Source organism: Amyelois transitella, chromosome 27, assembly GCF_032362555.1.
Source record: "Amyelois transitella isolate CPQ chromosome 27, ilAmyTran1.1, whole genome shotgun sequence".
In the NCBI taxonomy this organism is placed as follows: domain Eukaryota; kingdom Metazoa; phylum Arthropoda; class Insecta; order Lepidoptera; family Pyralidae; genus Amyelois; species Amyelois transitella.
In genome coordinates this window covers 71,369-91,397 of record NC_083530.1, presented here as the reverse complement: position 1 = coordinate 91,397, position 20,029 = coordinate 71,369, and the positions used below count along the sequence as shown (strand labels likewise).

The following is a 20,029-nucleotide window of genomic DNA, read 5'->3' as shown; positions in this document are numbered from 1 at the left end:
CGCGGACACCGCCACTTCGGCCACACCAAGAAGCCCAAGCGGGTGCTGCCGCGGTGCTGCAACTGCTGCAAGAAGTCGGTGCTCGGCTGCGAGTGAAATGAGAACCTTGTTGGCCGACAACTTGTTTTATTTATAGCTTTTTGCCAAACAATTCGACCAGACCTTTTTACTTCAGGCGTGATGAGAATCTGACATGTTGTACTATGTTGGGAATCAATGAAATAAATGAAAGAACCAACTTCTGACAATATTATATTATCGCTAGGAGGTAATTAAACTTAACATAATAACATCGGCGACGGCTGCCTCTCACTCCAACACATTCGCCCTCTCGCTCACACACACACACGCGCGCGCGCCCACGTCACTAGTCAAATAATTTACAATGTACAATCAGCAAGGAAGGTGATAGACGAGCGCAGGCACTGGCGCGCACATTGACCTGGAGACTAGTTCTCCCACAGACTTCTACAGATTTGGCACGCACTTATAATTCCGTCCGGTAGCAGGCTGATGCGAGTATATCTAGCACTAACAATTACGAATAAAAATCTGTAACATTTGGCGGTAAATGTTATTCCAAATATCATGCTTCACCCTGCCTACCCCTTCGAGTAAGAGTGAAGTGAATTTTATGTATGTATGTTCTTCTCCAGGCTATATTATAATATGTACTTATACAAAATTTCAAGAAGATTAATTTACAATAAACAAATAAACTTATTTCGGTCAAACATAACAAGCAGGCCAAGCACAAGTCACAGCATCAAACTGTTGCAATGTCGTCTATCACCTCCAACAGCACTAGTTCTCGTCCTTGTTCACTCGCACTCGTATTCTGGTCAGTATTCCAGCTCCGGTTGGAATTACATCTCTCTAGGACGCTGCAGTTTCATTTTAAATGTCACCGCAACACAACGCCATAACTAGCTATTTCTGAACGGTGGTTTTAGCTCCCTAGTTTCCAGCGCCAGTTAGACACGTATGGCGACGAATTACTTGATAATTTTTTGTGATGACTGATGACACGTTACAATTTAAAAAACTTTCAAGACTTCCAATACTTCGTTAACTGCGAATTTCTATAAAATTCATAATCTTTCTGCAGCGAGTCACAAATAAAAGTATTGTATAGTAAGTGTACCTATATTTATATGCGGCTCATTGTATTGAGTAAATTTATCGTAATAGCGAATCAACGCAGGCCGAGAGAAGACAGGACACACTTGCAATAAACACGAGGTTGTGATACCCGGAGCGCGAGCGCCGCCCGGGGTCACAGATACAACAACATTGTTTGCACAGAAATGTATATTTTATTTGTATGTCACATTTCCCTCGACTTTCGTTGACGCTGGATTATTTTTAAATTAACAACAATATCTCTGCATGTTTAAACAATTTACATCAGCAATAAATATATGCTATTTTATTACATTATCAAACGGATACAGTGTGGGCGTAAATGTCGACGTACAAAAATATGGTATAAAAAGAACTTTTTACAGAGGCTTCCTCCAAGAGCGCACACAAATTCGATAAAAAAATGCTACTTACAGGCCGGTGCCGGTGGGCCAGGGTCGCAGCAGTTTATATTGAATTTCCATCCTATCCTATTTATAAAATAATATTGACATGTACACAAAAAGATTTTGCATAGAATTCGTACAAAACACGAACCTTTTTGTGAAGAAATGTTATCGCCCGGAAGACAATACAAGGAGTGTATGATACACGTCACAGTTCTAACTTATTATATATTTATACATTAGCGCAGACCGCAGGAGAGCAACGCTTCAAATCATTAGAGTCTGAAATTGATTTACAACAATCGTGGCATTTCAGATATTTCGTAAAAATTTCTGTACAATAAATTTAGTCTCATTCGATCTACGCTAACTTTACATGAACGCAATATTATAGTGCGTTTCTTACATGTCAAATCATACGTACAACATAAACATCAGCGAGCAAGACAAACTCACTGTTTCCAGTTTCTAACTGTATATAGTAAGTAGGGCTATTTACAAAATCGAAGTGAGCGCCACGTCCGCCGCCATTCAATCAACATCAAGCGCTTACGTCCTAGTTTACATTTATATCTATTGTAATTATAATTCACGAGGTCTCCGTACAAGACTGGCAGTAGATTGACCGGTGAACAAACAAATCATTCAACTCTGCAAGCGCCTGACTCTGCGTCGCGTACAGACATTTCAACAAGTCTACGAGTAGACACACTAACTTTATCTATTTACAGAAAGCTCAGTCCACTTCACGGACACCATCACGTTTCAAATGTTTCAACGTTACTGGAAATATGTATAAATCTAACACCGTATAATGTCAATATACAAAAATAACAATTTTTCAAAGACAACAGTTTTTGAAGTGTGTATTTTTTTTTTACTATTTTCGTGGTAAGTCGCGGTGAGAGCGTAACATGTTCGTGTCGCGTGACAACGAGGGGAGACACGTCCCTCCTGCCGTGTCGGGTGGCGTGTCGTCATAGACAGCGACGTGCTCTACAACACATGTACAATCTCGCTACAAGTGTCAGAAACCCGTCCGTTAAAAAATGGATCTTAATACATTACGATGAAGCACACAATTCTTATAAAACTCTGCTCTTTCACAATGAACAGGTTTTATATTTAAGGATTTATTACATGTTAAAATCAATTTGTGTTCGATTAGCTGTTGTCTGTGAATGTAGTATGTATGTAGTTGATCGAAGGTTATTTAGTAGTGTTCCCGCGAGCTCAGTGCGGGTACTCGCCGTACACGTACTGCACGGGGCGCCGCGGGGGGCGGGGGGGAGACGGGGCGAGGGGGGGCGAGTTCCTGTGCGGAGAAGATGATAAAATATTATCAAAAAGAACAAATTTAAAATAATATTTTTATAACTTTCTACCAAAAACAAAAAACCGAGCGAAGCTCGGTCAACCAGGTACTTTTACTAGTTCGTGATTAATAATTTAACTTGTCAGTACAAACCGGGCCGGTCACTTGTGCAGGCCGCGCCGCTTGGCCTCCAGCTCGTAGATGAGCAGGCGCCACATCTTGACCACGAACACCTCGGCCTCGTCGTCCAGCACCATCTGCACGTCGTCCAGGATGCCCTGCGGCGCCGCGCCCGCCACCACCTTGCTGCAGATGAAGTCCACCAGCGTGGGCTCGGGCTCGCCGATGTACTCCACGATCTTCTTGTTGATCCACGGCCGGATGCGCTTCTCCATCAGCGCGCTGTCGATCTGCAAACGCGGTACCATTGACTGGACCATGACTGTGTTGGCCTCAACACCCACCAGAGATCTCCCACCAGGACAGATATTATTATTTAACCGTCACCACAGCCATTCAACCATACGAAAAATCTTCAATGAATTGTAATTAATTATTAACTGCATAGTAGGCGTGATAGGTCCAAAATGGTAATTTTATTGACGCGCTCGTTTAACGTGCTCTCGAAAGTTGAAATCACAAGATAACCTAACAAACCTCCCCGTAAGCAAATAGTTTGTGTTCGTTATAGGTATGTGTACCTTGTCAGTAATATTTTTTGTGACACTATTTATTTGTGTTATTGAACTAAATGAATGTGTAGACGGCGCTGAGACAGCTACCTGGTCGGTGTCGAGCTTGTACTGGAACAGCAGCCCCTTCTGCGTGGGGATCCGGTCGATGAGCGACTTCACCTGCCGCCGCTTGTCGTCGCCGCGCTCGCCGGGCGGCGGCGGGGTGCCGCGCTTGCTCTTCTCTTCTTTTTCTTTGCGCTCTTTATCCTTTTCTTTCTTGTCTTTAGCTGTACAATATTTTGTTGATTATATAACCTTAATGTTACAAAAGTAAAATACAAACAACAACGAAGGTAAGTGATAAAAATGTTTGGTCAAGTGGAGAGGATGAATAAAAAATGTTAACTAAATGAATATACAGAGTTTGAATGACGTTGGAAGGGGAAAGCCAAAGCGAACGTACGTAGTGAGAGTGAGTGAGAGTAAAAGTGACAGCGAGAGTGACAGTGAGTGTGAGAGTGAGAGTGACAGTGAGTGTGAGCGAGTGACAGTGAGTGTGACAGTGAGAGTGACAGTGAGTGTGAGTGAGTGACAGTGAGTGTGAGAGTGACAGTGAGTGTGAGTGACAGTGAGTGTGAGTGAGTGACAGTGAGTGTGAGAGTGAGAGCGAGTGACAGTGAGTGTGAGAGTGAGAGTGACAGTGAGTGTGAGTGAGTGGCAGTGAGTGTGAGTGTGAGAGTGGCAGTGAGTGTGAGTGTGAGAGTGAGAGTGAGAGCGCGAGTGACAGTGAGAGCGAGAGTGACAGTGAGTGTGAGCGTGAGAGCGAGTGCGGCAGTAGTTACCGGCGGGCGGGGGCGGCGCGGGGCTGCCGTCGGGCTCGTCGTCCGCGAAGGCGGCGTGCGCGCGCCGCGCGATGCCCGCCTCCTCTGCGGGGGACCACAAAAACATCAAAACGATTTGAAATTTTGTATGTTTGTAACGAATAAACTCAAAAACTGTTCTACCAATTGTGACGAAATTTGGTACACAGTAAAAATTACGCTCGTCTGGTTTCACACTAAAATCAGTAGCTTTGTTTCTTTTCCAATGAAAATCAGTTTCACTGCGTTGAAGAGATTTGCTTCAATTTTTTCTTGGATAATTATTACATACATACATGTTTTATATAAAGATATTTATAAAAAAGAATAGTTATGTTTGAATTTGTGAACTTAAACAGGTATTTGTAAAACATGCCAATAGAATCAGGGACCAAGTGTTGCCTTACACTTTGAAATCATTAGCAATAACGTGCCAGTTGGCATTAACTTCTACAGCGACCTACTATCTTACTGCAATAGGACAGTGCGACTGACCGTTGTTGTTGTCCGCGGCGAGGCTGTTCTTGAAGCTGATGGTGATGGGCGAGCTGGACGCCGGCGTGCTCGCTTCTGTGCCCGCGCTCTGATCACACAGACACACACACACATTAATTTATTATTAATATATCCTAATCACCTGAAAGCGGTCTATCAGTCTTTTTGGGACTGTTGGCTCTGTCTACCCCGCAAGGGATATGGACGTAAATATATGTATGTACAATATAGGTGTTACATCTTTCGTGCTCAGTGTCACATTTATCATGTTGACAAACGAAGAAGACGAGACTTAAATAACATAATGTCTAAAACTGTTAAGTGACAGTCGTTTGACTTTCGTGACCTTATCAAGAGTAAAGATTTTAACACTAAGGGAACGCTAAGATTCTTCATTTATATCCGTAAATGAAAGATGAAATCTAGGAAAAAAAATAAAGCATAAATAACTAGAGACAACATCAACTTGTAAAAACAAGAGCAAGCGTACGATGTGTAACATCTAACATCTCACCAACAACACATGCTCTCAGGTACGTCAATATAAAAGGTACTGACGCCGCCTAGCAGAAACTTTTGGTTGTAGGAAACTGAAATTTGGTATTTAGCTTTTTTTCCTCAGTTAAAGTGGATATCCCAAAATTCCCACGAGAACAAGAATTTAGGTTTTAAAGCCAAAACTTATGATAATTTCATGATCTTAAGTCAGTTGAGACAAACAAAAAAGGGTATTTTGAGGCGTTTAGTGTGCTACAAAAAGTAATTCCGTTATTCCGGACAATAGCTAGAAACATATAAGTTATCTCGGCAGGCAATCATAACCGCAACTGAAATGACTACGAGATATAAAGTCAAAAGCATGCCAACTTACCCGGCTTCCTACCACACACTTCCGTGCCTTCTCGCGGCACTCGCAGGTTGCGGGGAGCGAGAGGAGAGATGTTACACATTAAAATTATTGCTATTTTCATGTATGTTAACATGATGATCACAAAAATAAAATTCTCTTATGAGAAGCCAAAATGAATCTATAGATCCCACTGAATTTTTGCATATAGACAGTAACAATGACTTTGTAAATACGAATGTTTATAAAAACTTGTGGGGAACCACATAAGCGAAGCCTTGAGCAAAAGCATTTATTATTTTCGTTATTATGGATGTATTATACGCGGTGGCTTGTTAAATACCAGCCAAATATCCTGATCATGAATCACATCAACTTTGCTGAACGTCAATGAAAATAGTACAAAATTATGTCTCTTCATTAAAATTGAGCTAGTTTTAGCCAATATGGCTCTTTAAAAGTCGGAACTTGTACAACTAAAATTTTCATAAAGCATATTTTAAAAGAGAAGTGAATGAAACCTGAAGAATGAAGTTATAAAGTGAGCAGGATTGCAGTATATATTAAGTTTATTACCAAACTTTAACTAGAACTAGTTAGTTTGCAATAATTATTTTAGTCCAACGTAAGTCAAACCAATTTGGCTGACATTTAAAGTTAGCATTATTTTAAACGGTATTATAATAATGGACAATGTACTCACATGTCTGTGTTGCCGCTCTTTCATCTCCGGAGAAGGCGGTCGCGGGGGGGTGGTGCCGCCTTCCGAACTCTAATACACGGATAAAAATACAATTTTAATCATTTTCTCAAACAAAAGTCATGGAAACATACATAATAAATATGACTGATAGTGTACTGAGCAAGGTGTAAGACAGCGATGTGTTGCGACACCTTGGCTGTTCAACCTATACATAAGTAGTAGGCAAAACTTTCATATTATAAAATGTTTTCGTATACGAGGAGCGTCATTGATAGAGTAGTCGCATATTTGTACTATTGCAATGTCGCGGTAATTGACCGTGAAGTGGCAGTTGTGTGCACTGACCTCCCTCTGGCGGCGATGCCTGTGCCGGTGGTGGCGGTGCGCGGCGGGCGGGGCGGGCGGCGGCGAGGCGGGCGGCGAGGCGGCGGGCGGCGTGGGCGGCGAGGGCGAGTCGGACTGGATGGGCGAGGCGGCGGCCGGCAGCTCGCGCGACGCCGCCAGCCGCAGGTAGCGCGAGCGCGAGCGCTCCGCGCGCGTGCGCGCCTGCGACGGGAACCACACGCTCACACACCGGTAGGGGAGTCAATAACACACGACTTATAACATTTGTAACGTATCAAAAAGGAGGGCAAACGCGACAGCGGCGCACTCCGAACTTGATTCGGTGACGATGCCCAGGTTGGTAGAACCATGATCGGTCGACTTCAACAATATTCAAACATCTCTAGTGAAAACACAACTTAAAAAACAGACAGTATGTGTGACTGTGAGAGTGAGTAAGAGTGACAGATAGTGACAGTGAGTGAGTGTGACAGATAGTGGCAGTGAGTGATAGTGAGTGAGTGAGAGTGACAATGAGTGACAGTGGGTGACAATGAGAGTGAGTGACAGTGAAAGTAAGATTGAGTGAGTGACAATGAGAATGACAGTGACTGTGAGAGTGAGAGTGACAGATAGTGATAGTGAGTGAGAGTGACAGATAGTGACAGTGAGTGACAGTAGGTGCGAGTGACGGTGAGTGACAGTGGGTGACAGTGAGTGACAGTGAGAGTGACAGTGAGTGTGAGTGCTCCACTCTGTCTACCCCGCAAGAGATACGTCACCTCGTCTCTAGCCCGCTGCCGCTCCCGCGCCCGCTCGCGCTCCCGCTCCCGCTGCTGCGCGGAGTGGAGGCTCACGTCCACCAACAGCTTGGGTTTGTACTGCTCCTCGTGCGACTGCTTCGCTCGCTCGAACGCCGCGGCGGCCGCTGGGTCGTCTGCCGGTCTGAAATAAACGAAAAACTATTCACGAAAAAGGTCTATAACATCAATAAGGTGCGGTGAAAGTCGCAGATTTCACCCAGAGTCAACGCATACAAAACAAAGCTTATCTAATAGGAAACGTTATTACTATTGTTTAACCAAAACGTGTAATATAGGTGTCACTTGTCCCTGTACACAACATCTGACCCTGTACACAACATCTGACCCTGTATACAACATCTGACCCTGTACACAACATCTGACCCTGTACACAACATCTGACCCTGTACACAACATCTGACCCTGTACACAACATCTGACCCTGTACACAACATCTGACCCTGTACACAACATCTGACCCTGTACACAACATCTGACCCTGTACACAACATCTGACCCTGTATACAACATCTGACCCCGTACACAACATCTGACCCCGTACACAACATCTGACCCTGTACACAACATCTGACCCTGTACACAACATCTGACCCTGTATACAACATCTGACCCCGTACACAACATCTGACCCCGTACACAACATCTGACCCTGTACACAACATCTGACCCTGTATACAACATCTGACCCTGTACACAACATCTGACCCTGTACACAACATCTGACCCTGTACACAACATCTGACCCTGTACACAACATCTGACCCTGTACACAACATCTGACCCTGTACACAACATCTGACCCCGTACACAACATCTGACCCTGTACACAACATCTGACCTGGCGCCGAACACCGCCCGCCTGAGCTCCGACAGCTCGCGCTGCTCGCGCTCCCGCTCGCGCGCGTCGCTCTCCGCCTCGCGCACTGTATACAACATCTGACCCTGTACACAACATCTGACCCTGTACACAACATCTGACCCTGTACACAACATCTGACCCTGTACACAACATCTGACCCTGTACACAACATCTGACCCTGTATACAACATCTGACCCCGTACACAACATCTGACCCCGTACACAACATCTGACCCTGTACACAACATCTGACCCTGTATACAACATCTGACCCTGTACACAACATCTGACCCTGTACACAACATCTGACCCCGTACACAACATCTGACCCTGTACACAACATCTGACCCTGTACACCACATCTGACCTGGCGCCGAACACCGCCCGCCTGAGCTCCGACAGCTCGCGCTGCTCGCGCTCCCGCTCGCGCGCGTCGCTCTCCGCCTCGCGCACGCGCGCCCCGAGGCGGCGCTGCAACTCCTTGCCCTGAAAACAGACATCCACGTCAACAAATATTGCAGAAGAAAAATATGCCCTTATCACTTCTGACACAGACATTAAATGTTTCAAAATAAATGACGTAAGAATATCTCCAGTTTTAATTTACAATCTTTATGATTGGAAGAATTAACGAAAGCATTTGATTGTGTTTTTCAGTACACTTGATACTCACTCGTAAATAAAACTCGTTTTTATTGAATTCATAATAGTAAATATTTTGCCTTTTATAAAAAATTCAAGCGTTATTAACTTGTATCCCAAAATTACTTTGCATTAAACTTAATATTAGACACGGTATTCCACAAGGGTCAATTCTTGATCCCCTGTTTTTTGTAAATATTAGTTTGCCATCAATTATAAAAGGTTACTTTTATTGTTTGCCAAAGAAATCAAGAAGATAAAGAAACATTCTACTTATAATCACGTCCGTTTTCCCTTACGAGGTAGACCGTCTCGAGACTGAAAGACCCCGTTTAGCTGTATGGTGTAATGATGTCACCTTATAATATTTATGGTCGTCCCTCTCGTCGTCGTAGTCCTCGAGGAACTCCTTGAGCCGCTTGGCTTCCTTCTCCCTCTCCTCCTCGCGGCATCTCTCTCGCTCCTTCTCCTTCTCGTACTCCTTCGCTTTGCGGCGCTCGCGGCTCTCCCAGTTGCGTAACCTGGATTGAATGGGGATTGATAAAGTTTGAGTTTCCTTATAATTTGGTAGAGCTCCGCTGTTGCGGAAACTACAACAGAAACATTACTCGATCACCTCAGACGCGTCGTGACGAAAGATCAGGTGAAGACTACTATTATTGTATATGTATTGTAGGTAGTGTATGGTATATGTATTGTAGCGTGAATATATGTATGTAATATGTGGATGAAGTGGAAGAAGTATGCAGGGAGTGACTCGCTCCGCACAGCAGTCCGTTCTCTCCTCAACATGTATAGATAGTGAGTTGGCGTACCTCTCCTGGTAGGCGGCCTCCTTCTCCCGCGCCTTCTTCTCGCGCCGCTTGCGCTCGCGCGCCTCCTCCTCCACCTCCTTCTCGCGCCGCGACTCCGCCTCGCCGCGCGACCCCCCCCGCGACCTCCCCCGCGACCGCCCCCGCGAGCGCCCCCGCGAGCGCGCGCGCGACCGCGAGCGCGTGCGCGTGCGCTCCCGCTCCCGTTCGCGTTCGCGCTCTCTGCAACGACGGCAATAGAGTTATCATTTCATTACAGTAATACCACTTTCATAAGTCGCCTCGGCAGTTTTCGGCGGCCGAGAATAGTGCACCTTACTGCCGTATGAAACTCAAAGAAATGACGACGTTATTAAAACTAAAAATCGAAAAATAAAATCTCTTGCTATCTCACTCATAATAATGCAATAGCGAGGTCGCCTGCTGGCAAACATGATGCTTTGTTCATAAAACTCAAACCTTAGAAGATCATGTTTTTCTGCAAGATAAGAGTACGAGCTGTACATACTATGTAATCGGGTCCCAGGCCTCCACTCATGTGGCGAAGAATGCAACTTAAAATACGCGAAGATGAGGCAGAGAGCGAAAGTAAATACTATCTCGAACTAAACTAAAAATGATCTGAAATTTTTCGTTAGAAAGAATCTTATTTTAATCTAAATTACACATCGCAATCTTTCCGATCACTTTAAGATTTTCAATCAATCTTTACCATTGCTCAATCGACGCTCAAAAAAAACGCAATGTGAGTACAAATTATAAAATTACCGGAGTCCCGAAGCGTCCCGCTTGGCTCTGTATATCTCGTGCCGCGTGCGGATGTACGGGTACAGCGATGGTAACACTACTAACGACATTTCACAGCTTTTAAAGACTATCAATTATTACTTTAAGTGTCACTTTGAATCTTGTTTTACAAAGTTTGTTCTAAAAGACTCGATCAATTTAATTTAACACCCATGCACAGTGTATACAAATGTATACACAGGAAACAGCTCCTCCCAAAATACTTCAGCACTTTTGTATTTCACAGAGTATAACATAGAGCATGTTCCTTTCTATTCAGATTTGTATAAATGGCACCACGCATGTCCAACGTTGAAACTCTGTATTGATATCCGCAATTTGTATGAACCTAGGAGAAATGGCGTCCGATAACGATATGCGAGCGCTGCCGCTGGCGACTTACTAACCACGCCTTATCAATGGAATATACCTTTAGATTAATTTTATGGCCAACCCGCAGGTTTCGACCGAGATCTATTTAACTAAAAGTAAAGTACCTTAATGCACTATATATTTTTTATTTTATGTTTTCAGTCTCGCCCGTACACTCGGCGCAAAGGTAACGTGGGCCACCGGGAAACAATAATAAAGGCGAGGTACCACACCTATATCTTGACGCCACTGTACAATCATTAGCTATTTAATTATATTACATATACATATATATTAATAATTAGCATTTTTACGGTACTAAGTACATGAAGTAAGGTTCATAAGAGCTAGTGATTTTGACAGTGAAGTTGAAACTCTCTATCCCTTAGGTACTATCTTCGGTCACATCAGTACTTTAATCAGTTGGCTTAGACTTTATTCGGTTTCTATTAACAAAAATAACTAATAAATTAATATTGTCTGTCCTGTTAGCAAAAATATTTTTTTTTCGTAGACAAAAGTACCAAATGATCTGTCAGCAAAAATAGTAAATGAGATGACAGCTATTCAATATGTACACTCACCTCTCCCTGTCCCGCTCGCGCTCGCGTTCCCGCTCGCGTTCGCGAATCTCCCTTTCTCTTTCCCGCTCTCGTACTTCCCTGTACAAAACATAGATATTATGATTATAATTTATTTTTATTACTTAACGGTTAATGACAAACATTGGCGATAATAACATTCATTATAAGCGTATTTATCTGAAATAAAGGTATTAAACATTAATATTTGGTTCTAAAAGAATCTTAAGACAAAAGTGTTGTCGGTGGATGCTATATCTATGTAACAAATAGAAGACGAAACATACAATGTGACAAGTGCTCACCTACGTGCCACATTACACAGATGACACAGATCAAAAAGTCATCCATACTTTACATAATATCATAAACATTTTGACATGGTGTTGACATAATTTGTACAGTACGACAGTTTTACACTGAGTAGGTCGTTGGTGTGTGTGTGTGTGCGAGTGAGACAGTCACCTCTCGCGCTCGCGCTCCCTCTCGCGCAGCTCGCGCTCGCGCTCGCGCTCGCGGTCTTCGCGCTCGCGCTCCTTGTCGCGCTCCTCGCGGCGATCCTTGCCTCTACGGAGAAGTAAACAACATTATTAAACCTTCCAGTCGGAACCATTACAAAAATTATTAAAGAGAGGTCCTCACGCCAGAAGACCAGAGAGAATTTGCACGAGGAAGAAGAAATATAAATGATATCAGCCTCTCACCTAGATGAGCTCCGTTTCCTTCTCTCCTTTTCCTTGTCCTTGTCCTTATCCCTGTCTCTGTCTCGCTCTCGTTCTCGTTCTCGCTCCCTCTCTCGCTCCCTGTCTCGCTCCCTCTCCCGCTCCGGGGGCCGCTCGTCTTTCTTCCTCCTCACCACCACGTCCGCCTCCTCCTGCGGTGACGACAGAGTCAGTGATCGTCCACAAATACATTGAAGATACATTTATTATTGTGATATAATGGCCGCGGGCGGCCGCCACGCCACGCTCGCTACGCTCCAACGCGACACACGCGAACACACATTGCGCAGTATAGTCGACACACACACGTTATGTAATACGGACCGATTTAATATTTCTCACAGAATTTGACAGAACGTTTAAGCTTCTTATTTCTGGAAATGCCCACGTAAAAGTGTCAAGATGGGAATTTAAGTTAAATGCTGGCTGAGCTGCGGGAGACAGCAAGTAGATATCACTTAAGGGCTGAGTATCGAAATAAACAAGTAATTTTAATGGTAGTGGTAACTACTTGATTTACATCATCATAGCCCTTAAAAGAGTTAAGTAAAAGTATTTTAAAACGCACCGCGGTCTATTTAAACTGTAAAAAACCTTTGTACACATGTTTACAAGAAATTGAATTGACGTTCAATATAATAGTGTGTGCGCGTGTGTCACAACTCTATGGTATGGATGTGGTTAGTTCAGCCTCCCAACCTACGCCCGCGATCGGCGTTTACGACGGCAGCGTCAAAGGTCGCAACTAACAATACAAAACTATATTTCCAGCAGTCAAAAAAATATAATTAATTACCATTAGTATATTTTTTCAAGTTAGTGGTGTACCTACTTATAAAGCAAAACCTTTTTCTTTACTAGATGTTCTTAAATGTCACGACCTTTAACCCTGTCGCCAGGATGAGAAAGTTACAGGCAACACTCAAGTTTTTCTCTTACCAATGAAAAAGATCTGTAAAAGAAACATCAGAGAAAAAAATGTCAAAAAGCTAGTGCGGGTGGAGTAGGCCAGGCTGATGAGAAAGGAATATACACAAATATATGTTATATTCGTAAAAGTACTATGTATTCGTAACAGTCACAACTATATTTTTTTTCATTTCGATTAATTTACAAATATTGTGGCAGCTGTCAGAAATACCAAAAGCAGCAGTAATTTCATCAGCCCCCAGCATGGCACGCGCAGCGCAGTTTCTTCGCGGGAAAAACTATCGTTGTCCCGTTTCACATCATAATAAAAAACGAAACAGCGATAGTTTTTTGCGATAACAATATCGTCACGCGTGGAATGCTGCGGGGGCAGGTGTTTTATTACTTAACAGTTTCAGTATCAAAAGGAAAGATGTCTACCAACACTTTCGTTGGTTTTTTTTTATTGAACCTATATTTTGTTCACAGTTCAGCCATAAATTCGTACAAGTTTAAATATCGAATACGCAGACCTACAAGCATAACATTATAGCAGTAATATATTCCCTTACAAAGTTGGGGAGGTGGGGGCGGCGTATAGTTGGCGGCGCTTGCGAGTCGTGGCTAGACGGTGACCGGCCGTCGCGGAGTTAAGACGCTTTCGACGAGCAACCGAGACCAAATTGACACTCGAACGTAAATACAGCGAGTCATTTATACATAACAGGAAGCCGAACATACAATAATTTAAATAATATAAGCTCTGTTCCTTGAGAGCATAGAGTGAATAAATGAATTATAATGCGAACCTACAACTGAAAGCAATTCGAAAGAGATTTATAACGCGTATTGAAGTACTGTACTCGATCTATTGATTTATATCGATTATACACCTAACTAATTTTCACGCCGATATTTTGGATTCAAGGATTTACGTCGCGCATTTAATGAATACCGCGAAATGTTAATATTTACTTGGTAAGTCAACTGAGCAATCGTTTATTCGCTACTTTAACCGAGCATAGGTTTATTTATTGGCTAATTCAGCTGGACATTTAGTTATATAACTGAGTATTAATAGTTTCACTAAGTTTCCTGAACACTTATTTATTTGCTCTTTTAACTGAGCATTGAATACCTCACTAAGTTGTCTGAGAACTACTTATTCGCTCACTTAACTGAGCATTGATTACTTCAGTAAGTAGTCTGAGCACTGATTTATTCGCTAACCTAACTGAGCATTGATTACTTCACTTAGTTGTCTGAGCACTGATATAATTCGTAAATTGGCTGAGGGTTGATTAATTAGGCAAGTCAAATTCAAAATTTTTATTCGTTATTAAAGGATACTTCATATCACTTAATAATTGTCATATCTTTTGGTATCAAGCTAACTGAATATACATTCTCCTCTAATCTCTTTTTGTAATTGAAACCTATCAATCAACCGAAGGCTGTCACGCTTTCGCTTAGACTTATCCATCGACAACTCATATAATGTAACGTTATACTCGGATTATGACCTATCATCAAATCGCGGGCTAATTCTACCGCTCGAGTGATATATGTCGTAACGTTATACTCGCAGTGATTACTTGTGTCGTCGCGAAGGTCCTCTGCGCCGCCGCAGGCTCCGCGCCGCGTCGCCCGCGCCGCCGCCGCGACCTGAAAAGCGCCACCTGCTGGTACCACGGGCTTACTCTCAGGTCCGATACTCTCTACTCACACTCTCTCCGGCGAAGATGATGAACTCTGGCGGCGGCCGCTTGGTGATGGTGATGGTGCGGAGGTGGACGAGCTGCTTGGCGTGACGGGAGATGTTGCCATTTACAATAGAGATTTTGTTCCGATGTGTTTGCATTTTTCTAGAATAGCTTAGACCTATTGTTTGTCGCCTTGATGCATCTAGCCGAGCTAATTTTACAATGACTAGTACATTCTAGATTTAATATCTTTTAGTGAGAGTAACTTGAAGTTAATTTTATTCGTTTTCTAGCATAACAGTTTTGTGTCAATTATAATAGGAGTCACTCTAACCGAGCGTTATCATCCAATGTAAACTTGACCAATTCATGAACTACTATGTGTTTTCTTAATAAATTTACATTTTTCTTTGACTATTAATGGATCAGTCAGGCTCGAAGGACCATTAACTGGTCCTTCAGGCCGGATTTAACATTATTTTTTTATATAGTTTTTTTATTTGCGAACCAATGCCAGTAAAAACATTTCTTAATTATAACGCATCATTTGTAAGTATGATGACATGTCTTATGCAATTAAATAAGCTTTAATATGCGTTCCGCGAAACACTATTCAAGCTAAATGTTTTATTACTAAATTTCCCTGAATAGATATTAATAAAATCTGCGATAGTAAATGGGAATTGCAACATCGAACTACCAAAAGGCTTATTAATAGACAATGGCGACATCTTCCGCGCGCGGCCGCGCGCCCACAACTTACAAATGTGGACGCCGGCGCGGCCCCTCCGCCTACACGGCTCTCACACTCGCGGCCCTCAAACGCTGCGCACGATATCTACTTTACATGCATGACTTTACTAGAACTATAAGACTTCGTGGTAAATGTTAGTCTACTGGTCAAGAGATATTCTTACAAAAAATAAGAGAACGTATTTGAGAACAAACGTCAACGTTTCGAGAAATCGTGTCAGTCAGAACTCTGTGAAGTTATTTGATAGAAGTGAGAACAAATAGATTCACATTTAGCATTAAAAAATTAGAGACTCAACGTTGTTTCAAATAGTTCTTATACTTATATATTTCATATTTTTTTAATCATTTGGTCATATCCTTATCGACAACCAAAATTTAAGTAAGAAAAAGTTTGCGCAATGCTTTAAGTAGAAATCGTTGTCTACCACACATCTGACGCACATCTATCATTCATCATAATTTCTATCGCTTTATACACATGGCCGATTAATTACTTTCAATGACAAAATGCAATGACAGAACAGTAAAGGCAATAACACACATTTCCGCCGCAAAGCAAGAAACTTAAAGCCTAGAAATATAAAATCGTTACTCCATGTTCCGATATGTATTTGGATAGGACGTATGTGCTTTCACCTTTTTATTAAAAACCATGTTCCGTGACATACTTCATCGAAGTTACTATTTGTTCAGCTATCTTTAAGAACATGAAAATCAAGAAATTTATAGCTAAAAATAACAAAGAATGGTAAAAAATTAATGAAATTGCCGGACAAATGGTAACATTCTCTCTGATGCGCTGTTTTGATAAATACACTTACAAATAAAGTACAATAAGAAAACTATTTCAAAATCTGTACTGTCATTTTTGTAACATAATAATAAGTGAAACCAACAAAGAGTGTATAAAAACCATGTAGTTCGGAGGGAGGCCGATATCTTAAATAATAATTTAATATATAACATCACCATTAGTTGAGCGAAGATAAACTCCAGGTTACCCAAAATCCTGGGAGTTTCGTTCCCACATGTAGTAGCTTTGCTCACTCAACATGTGGCACTTTCACCCAATTTGACCACTCAGTTGTCAAATTTTAATTGAAGTAAATAATTTAAAATAAAATATTCTTTTTTTCTAACATCAAATAAATAAACCCCATACATAAATAAGTTCTGTAACATAGATTTAGTTTCCAACAACATGTCAACGCCATCTCCGCCTTGTTAAGACAACGAGGTGTAGTGTTTGCTCATATTTGGTACCCGGCCTCGTCACGAGGACGGTGGAGGGAGTGGAGGGAGCGGTGGGAGCGGTCCTACCTTCATGCTCTCCCGGAACTTGCCGATCTCGCGGTGGATGACGTCGCGCTTCTCTTCCGAAATATCCGCCTCCTCGAGCACGCGAGCGGTTTTCGAAATCGCTTCCTCTGCAACAAAATTGTTAAGATTTATGTCTCAAAGCATATTTTTGTCTGTCAGAGTGACGGCGCATCTCTGATTACAAACAATAGAGAGGGAAATGGTTTATTTGCTTTTTTAATTTACTCAGTTTTGAATAGGCAAATTTGTATGCATCACCTACAATATTAGTAATTTATATGGTTTGAGGTTCGAGGGCTCATGTACGAAAATGCTCTCAGCTATGCATAAAGATGTTAGACAGAAGGTGTAGCAGACAATAGCTCGGAACACGAACCTTTCTGCTTGGCCTCGTAGTTGTTGATGTCGTGCTGGTAGTCCAGCATGATCTGCGCCAGCTTGCGGCCGGCCGCGTCGTCCAGCGCGCGCTGGCGCCCGTCCAGGTACGAGTCCGCGTCCGCCGCGCCGCTGCTGCCCAGCCGCGACCGCTGCTCCGCTGCAATCAATGCCCGCTCACGTCACATTCACTCTAATTCATCTACTATCCAACATTATATACACTTTGACATTGTCCTGTAACATCAGTGCGGTTGTTGGGCCACTCAGTGAATGGCTCCTTTTCACTGCACTTATAAACATCTTATTTCCATCCTCAACATCCTCCTGTCATTAGTCTTTCTAACATCCCCTTTCTCAAAGTTTGTATAAGTCAGGTTTTCACACAAGAATGTTAGTGACTGTAATGATACCCACTCTTGTAAGTATCCACTAGCGCCTGCATCTTGCCGTCGGTGCGCGCCAGCAGCTTCTTGTCGGCCAGCGGGCGGTCGTGCAGCAGCCGCACGCAGCGCAGCGCCGCCTCGGGCGACGCGAACTCGCAGAACCCGAACGTGGACACGCGCTTCCACGACAGCACGGGCCCGCACGCGCCCAGCAGCGCGCGGATCATCGGCTCGGGCGCTCGGGAGGTTATGTTGCCTGGGAACAAGTGTACACAAAGATCATTTAAATACATGTCCTAAATAAATATAAAAGTGCAACTTACATGGTCACCTCCCTTCTTCAATAAGGCATTATCAAATTTATTATTATAAGACTTACATACATTACAATCAGTATGCAACAACTCACCTATAAAGACAGTGACAGGCGGTCCCTCGCTGTCCTTAGCCCCATTGTTCCGGGTTGGTCCTCGAGAGATCACTGCCTTGTTGGCTGCCGGAGCGGGCAGCAGGGCGCCGCGTGTTCCTGCACCGTACGCTCCTACCATCACCTGCAGAATGGGTTAATCATATTGCAGACCTCAAACGGCAATAAAACATTACCTACTATATAAAGTGTAAGACTGTATGACACTTTGATGCACTGTTTTAAAATTAATTTGACCACTAACAAACTGACTACTGAGTAGGAGTGTGAAATGGATAAAGAATTAACCGTTTCTTAGAAATTCACTCCACAGTCCTCACTGAGAACAAACAGAAGACGTGTTCCATGTCTTGCTGGAATGTGGCCAGTTAGAGATCTAAGAAACAAACTTCTACCTAGTATTCATCTGGGCAATGGTGAACTTGAAGGCAAAAATCAATTTGTTTGTTCTGAAGAGCTGTGGTGTCCCAAAAAGTGAAACTCTTTATGAGATGACAGCTTTTCCTGTGAAGTGACGTATGAGGCTGACAGTCACACCAAGTTATTAAAGCCTCAATAAACAATCTATTAACAGTTTATTTGGCATAACAAAATTATAATTTTATTTAGTGATGTATTTGTTGTATTAATTAATGGCTGATTCTAGAAAATATGTTTTAAGCTACACCTTTTTATAAAGATTCTATTCTATTCTTCCATTCTGCTAAAGCAATAAAGTAATTATAAGTATTGGTTACCAAGAGACAACCAAGCCAATCCACTAAAACTGGAGTCAGTTTGGTCAATAACTATGCCAAAAATCCCGTCTCCCTCTCATCATCATGTACGACGTGTGCCCGGGAGCCATGGGCCGGTGGCTTTGACAAGTAAAACAGCATGTAGGTAAAATTTACATGCTCAGAAACGATTTGAGTGTTATTGTCCTTTGAACTGCATGAACTCTTTGAGAATGGTAATTTGTTATTTCGCCTATCACAACTTTCTGCTACTACTACTCACTACTGCACAAAGATATGAATTGGTTTCACCGGAAACAGCACTAAATGAAAAAACTTTTTACATAATTTTATCAGTAACCAATACCTGATGAAAATGACCTGAAATTCAACCAGCTATTCTTTGGAGAAGTGCAAACAGTGGACAAAGTACAGTTAGAAAGTGCTTTATTTTCTTGGGAGACCCTACCAGACGGATATCACGCCAGTATTGGTCGGCATACAATAAGGTTATTTGAGCAAAATTAACAGGACTTACATGCGTGGCCATTGGCATCGTCACAACACTGGGCGCGATCCCGTACGGCACCATCGGTGGCCGCGGTGGGTACGACATACTCCAATCCAATTTCTAACACCTATATTTCATCTAAAGCTGTCACTTTTCACAAATTAGGTATCTCCACAATGTAGCGTCTATTCACTTGTTGAAAATCACTTGATAACTGTTATATTCCACTATCTAGGAAAAATATAATATCACTTTAGTTATTATCTAAATTAATTTCTTCTATTCATTTACGCTATAGTCAAGAAAGAACAAACGATAATTATTTATTTCAAGAAAAAACTGAATTCCACGATAGAGACTGCCATGTTGTTTTACAGGGCGGCCATCTTGGATTTTTACTTTTTTTGTGCTCGTTGCCAATTTGTTGCTTTTTTCGGCTTTGTGTCGTGTCATTTCTTATTATTAATAATTAATCCATTAAAAAAGAAGATAATATAGAAACCCGTACATCCATCTCAGTTTGGTCCAAAGGTTCGACTGGCAGAAAATGCCTTGTGGCATTAAGTCTATTTTACGTGCAT

General features: G+C 42.4%; 1 protein-coding gene across 1 annotated transcript; it reads right to left on the bottom strand.

Moving 5' to 3' along the window:
- Positions 1-239: 239 nt before the first annotated feature.
- Positions 240-19,861, bottom strand: LOC106137167 (RNA-binding protein 25). The gene is made up of 19 exons (XM_013337951.2): positions 19,476-19,861; positions 18,204-18,345; positions 17,826-18,050; positions 17,410-17,568; positions 17,034-17,140; positions 12,328-12,497; positions 12,089-12,190; positions 11,627-11,704; positions 9,888-10,106; positions 9,431-9,593; positions 8,798-8,916; positions 7,530-7,692; positions 6,769-6,969; positions 6,424-6,492; positions 4,874-4,961; positions 4,361-4,444; positions 3,627-3,805; positions 2,998-3,254; positions 240-2,844 (listed from the first exon to the last, which is right to left on the bottom strand). The coding sequence occupies exons 1-18, from the start codon at positions 19,551-19,553 to the stop codon at positions 3,006-3,008; spliced, it is 2,595 nt and encodes an 864-aa protein (XP_013193405.2). The 5' UTR covers positions 19,554-19,861; the 3' UTR covers positions 240-2,844; positions 2,998-3,005.
- Between the last annotated feature and the right edge of the window lie 168 nt (positions 19,862-20,029).

Bases quoted from the DNA above. Each gene is read 5' to 3' on its own strand.
- LOC106137167 (XM_013337951.2), bottom strand. From the start codon at position 19,553: ATGTCGTACCCACCGCGGCCACCGATGGTGCCGTACGGGATCGCGCCC. The intron at 18,346-19,475 runs GTAAGTCCTGTT...CCCATTCTGCAG, and splicing joins CGATGCCAATGGCCACGCAT to GTGATGGTAGGAGCGTACGG. The intron at 4,445-4,873 runs GTCAGTCGCACT...GGTCCCCCGCAG, and splicing joins CGCCGCGGACAACAACAACG to AGGAGGCGGGCATCGCGCGG.